This window comes from Sander lucioperca, chromosome 13, assembly GCF_008315115.2.
Source record: "Sander lucioperca isolate FBNREF2018 chromosome 13, SLUC_FBN_1.2, whole genome shotgun sequence".
Taxonomy (NCBI): Eukaryota; Metazoa; Chordata; class Actinopteri; order Perciformes; family Percidae; genus Sander; species Sander lucioperca.
The window spans coordinates 24883117-24888116 of record NC_050185.1 but is presented as its reverse complement, the minus strand read 5'-3'; the positions used below and the strand labels follow the sequence as shown (position 1 = coordinate 24888116).

The 5000-nt window shown below is 44.9% G+C and overlaps 1 protein-coding gene across 2 annotated transcripts in view; it reads right to left on the bottom strand.

The window, feature by feature from the left end:
• Window positions 1–5000, bottom strand: part of LOC116055000 (microtubule-associated protein 11-like) — a 15585-nt gene that overhangs the window by 1431 nt on the left and 9154 nt on the right. For both annotated transcript variants that reach the window (XM_035990815.1, XM_031306751.2), the window contains exons 7-12: window positions 4658–4805; window positions 3183–3265; window positions 2494–2645; window positions 2232–2368; window positions 778–856; window positions 1–34 (exon numbers count right to left, since the gene is read on the bottom strand). The exon at window positions 1–34 is cut by the window's left edge and continues 81 nt beyond it. In XM_035990815.1, the coding sequence (XP_035846708.1) occupies window positions 1–34; window positions 778–856; window positions 2232–2368; window positions 2494–2645; window positions 3183–3265; window positions 4658–4805 (633 nt within the window). The remainder of the gene's footprint in view (window positions 35–777; window positions 857–2231; window positions 2369–2493; window positions 2646–3182; window positions 3266–4657; window positions 4806–5000) is intronic.

Here is a 5000-nt window from a genome sequence, read left to right as displayed (position 1 = left end):
TCTCGAAACGCCGGGCTGGACGGGCTGTTTTTACCTGGGAGGAGAAACACGGCGACACGGTCACCACAGCAACGGTTTCACCTTCTATCATCATACTGAGGCTACTTCTCCACTGCTACGTCTCCTCCTCTCATTCCCCCTGCTCTGGGGTTCCCCCTCTCATTCTCCCTGCTCTGGTGTTTCCCCCTCTCATTCCCCCTGCTCTGGTGTTCCCCCTCTCATTCCCCCTGCTCTGCTGTTTCCCCCTCTCATTCCCCCTGCTCTGCTGTTTCCCCCTCTCATTCCTCCTGCTCTGGGGTTCCCCCTCTCATTCCTCCTGCTCTGGGGTGCACCCTCTCATTCCCCCTGCTCTGGCGTTTCCCCCTCATTCCCCCTGCTCTGGGGTTCCCCCTCTCATTCCCCCTGCTCTGGCGTTTCCCCCTCTCATTCCTCCTGTTCTGGGGTTCCCCCTCTCATTCCCCCTGCTCTGGCGTTTCCCCCTCTCATTCCTCCTGCTCTGGGGTGCACCCTCTCATTCCCCCTGCTCTGGCGTTTCCCCCTCTCATTCCCCCTGTTCTGGGGTTCCCCCTCTCATTCCCCCTGCTCTGGCGTTTCCATGTGTGTTGATGAGTTGCCAATTGTTCTGGACATCTGAGCTTAAAATAAATTCAGATGCAGACCTTTGAGTAAAACGTTTGAGAATCCCTGTAATACAAGGTTAATGTTTATTTGTACACTGTGACTGTTTAAATAAAGTTACACTACTTTGATAGTAAAGAGATGTTTAGTTGTTCTTACGTGACAGCGGGCGAGCGTCGGGCGGAGGGTTGGACACCGAGGCCGTGAACTGGAGCTTCAACTTCATGTGTTGACTCAGCTGATCAGAGGAGGAAACACGAGAGGAGAATGTGTTCAGGCTTCTTTCATCCCTTCTTACTTCATACATTCAATGGGTTCAAAACTTCTAATCTCATCTATCTCATTTTAGGGGGGTGGGGCCAAATGAGGAAAGAGAAGTTAAAGTTAAAACATGTGAAAACTGTTTTAAAAAGCACACACACACACACACACACACACACACACACACACACACACACACACACACACACACACACACACACAGACACACACAGACACACACACACACACACACACACACACACACACACATGCAAACACACACACACACACACACACACACACACGCAAACACACACACACACACACACACATGCAAACACACACACACACACACACACACACACATGCAAACACACACACACACACACACACACACACACACACACACAAACATTTTTGTCCTTGTTTAATTTAAACATTTCTGTATATATATTAAAAGAAACAAAAACTAATATCATCAATAATGTCACGATTCAATTTAAACATTGTTGCGTTGAAAAGTCTAGATAATATATTATTATTATATATAAGATAATAGTTGAAAACAAATGTCAAAACTGTTTTAAAAAACCTCAACAATCAGAAAAGTGTCACAAATGTAAATAAAGAATAAGCGACAAACGGCGAAAAAAGAAGGAAAAAGTTTTAGAAATAGAAAAAAGGTGAAAACCAACAAACATTGAAAGCATCAGAGTGGACAGGGCCGGCACGTGGCGAATGTTAGGGGCGCCAGCAGTCCAAATGAGTCAAGAAAAGTTAAATATAATTAGGGAAACAAGTCGAGAAAAAGAACAAAAACTTCAGAAAAAGTGACAAAAAAGTCAAAAAAAAATATATATATATATAAAAAAACCCTCAAAATGTCACAAGAAGCAACAAAAGAGTTGCAGAAAACCAACAAATGATTTGAAAAAAGCGACAAACATGTTGAAAAAAAAGAGAAAACCCGTGAAAAAAGCTGTTGCCAAGGGCACCAGACTGGTTCAGGCCAGCTCTGAGAGTGTGTGTGTGTGTGTGTCTGTGTTTGTGTGTGTGTATATGTGTGTGTGTGTGTGTTTGTGTCTGTGTGTCTGTGTGTGTGTGTGTGTGTGTGTGTGTGTGTCTCTGTCTGTGTGTATGTATGTGTGTGTGTGTGTGTGTGTGTGTGTGTGTGTGTGTGTGTGTGTGTGTGTGTCTCTGCCTGTGTGTGTATATCTGTGTGTGTGTGTGTGTGTGTGTGTGTGTGTGTGTCTCTGCCTGTGTGTGTGTATCTGTGTGTGTGTGTGTGTGTGTCTGTGTGTGTGTGTGTGTGTGTGTGTGTGTGTGTGTGTGTGTGTGTGTGTGTGTGGTACCTCGTAGAGTCCTGGTTTGAGGATCTGGAAGGCCACGCTGAAGGACAGCGTGCTGCCTTTCCGACAGTGGCCGAGGTTACTGAGCGGACTGTGACAGACGACCGCAGCCAGCGGGGAGTCATCCACCGGACCGCGACCTGAACACACAGAGTAGAACAGGGTCAGGGTCTGATGCCTGTTGTGAGAAGTGACAAATTGAGCCCATTTTGAAGACGTGAAGACTGCACAAAATGTGTCCAAACTGTGGCGGTGTAACACTGACCGTCTGGAGTCCAGACGAGCCGGACAGCCAGGAAGTCCTGCAGGTTGTTGAGCAGAACGTATTTGACCTTAAAGTGTTCCTTCACTCTGACGGTGCTGGGACAGCTGGCTGTCATCACGAACCGAGGCCGGTCCAGACGGATACTGGGCAACCTGAGGGGGGGGGGACAGAGAGAGAGGGAGAGGGAGAGGGAGGGAGAGAGGGAGAGACAGAGAGAGACAGATAGAGAGGGAGAGGGAGGGAGTGAGAGGGAGAGAGAGACAGAGAGAGAGAGAGATGGAGAGAGAATGACAGAGAGAGACAGAGAGAGGGGGAGATGGAGAAAGAGTCAGAAACCCACCAGACTCCATGTAAATAATCAGGACTTTTAGCGTGTATAGAGCCAGCATATTTCCACCAGACTCCATGTAAATAATCAGGGTTTTTAGCGTGTATAGAGCCAGCATATTTCCACCAGACTCCATGTAAATAATCAGTACTTTTAGCATGTATAGAGCCAGCATGTAAATGGGTGAATTAAGGGTTTATTAAGGGTTTATTAAGGGCACGTAGCCACGGCGTAGATTTAACGCAGAACCATAAATCAAGCTTTACCTTCTCTGGTTTAGATACGAGGACTGTTAGGTTGTATTGGGGGTGGGCAAAGGACAGATATAGTCGTATGGTTTGAAGGACTGGTTGGTCCTCACCTGTAGTGGGTGTAGATGCAGTTGGTGAAAGGCATCTTGGGAGTTGACCACTGCAGCACAGCGACCAGGGGAACCTCCAGCCCCTGAAAATACAACAACACTGAAAACGACTGACAAACTGTGATGAAATAATGTGTGTGTGTCTGTGTGTCTGTGTGACTGTGTGTGTGTGTGTGTGTGTATGTGTGTGTGTGTGTGTGTGTGTGTGTGTGACTGTGTGTGTGTGTGTGTCTATGTGTGTGTCTGTGTGACTGTGTGTGTGTGTCTATGTGTGTGTGTGTGTGTGTGTGTGTGTGTCTATGTGTGTGTGTGTCTGTGTGTGTGTCTATGTGTGTGTGTGTGTGTGTCTATGTGTGTGTGTGTGTGTGTGTGAAATGATTTCCTGAAGACGAGACATGAAACACGATCACTATGTTTAGTTTCCTTTTTATATTTCTTCCCAAATCATAGATTTTTTCCCCTCTCTTTTCAGAGTTAAAAACAACTTCTGGGTTTAAGTTTGCTCTCAGGTCGATGAATGAATTAAAGGCCCTGAACACCCTCACAGGTGTGTTCAGTTAAACTAGCTGATTAGCCCTCTTCCCTGGGTTTGTAGACTGATTAGCTGTGTTAGAAACCGTTCCCTCATTCCCTCACTCACTACTCCCTATATATATTGTTTATTAAATAGTGAACTATATAGGGAACGACCAAACCAGATTTCGGACACTCACTGAAAACATCATAGCGTCAGTAGATGCGCCGGTTGTTTGTGTGACGGAGGCGGTATGTCCCGGCATCATGTAATTGTATGTTTAATTGTTAGCGTCCCCCCCGTCCCAAGACACAGTAGGGACGTAACAATCGTTCTCATTGGTAGAAAAGATTTGTGACCTAATAAATTCCCATCAAAGCTACGGCCCACCTTCAACCGTTATCAAACAAACCGTAAAATATATAATATTTGACCCATTTTCAAAGTTTTTTATATCAGAATTATGGGTTTGTATGTTGTATGGGTTCCATAGCGTCTTTGCAGGTAAAATGAATGATTACATTCATTGAATTGGGTGTTTTTATTCAATTTTTATAACATTTGATTTTAAAACAGTATCCTGACTAAACTTTGACATGAACCAGTCTGTGATCCACTCAACATGCTCTGATCTTAACTATCAGTCAAAATAATTCATAATTTCAGCCTTTTTCACTCAAAAAATTGGGTATAATGTCATATAAATAATGTTTATTGACCATGAATTTAAAACAAAATGTTGAAAAAAGTGACAAAAACGTTTTCAAAAATGTCAAAAGCATAAACAAAGAGCCAAAAATGCTGAAAAAAAAGCACCAAAAATTCAATTTCACTTTTGACCTGGATAGACAGCAAGTTGATGGTCGAAGGGAAGACGACACAAGGGTTAAAAATATCAATGATGAGAAAAAATATATAAAAGATCACATTCTAGAAAACAACAACCCAAACGAGTCCAAACCTCGTTGGAGTCATCTTGCGGCATGTCGTTGAGGTGCAGCTGGAACAGGAAGTCGTGCTCCTCCAAAGCGCTGAGCATGCTGGGAAGGCGGCAGGCCAGGCTTTCCACCCTGCAGAAAGACGCCATGCCGACCTCCCCTGACTGGTGGCTGCAGAGCGGGAGAGGAAAATCAAACCATCAAACTAAGGGTTTTCCCCGCCATTATAAGGTAGAGTGCTGACGTTCTGGGTTCCTCCTAAACCAAATGACTGTCACTAAAGACTTTTCTCACATCTAATGGTTGTAGTCGGACTTCTTCAGCTTTTCCGTCCTCATATCTAAACCAGAGAAGGTAACGGTTGCG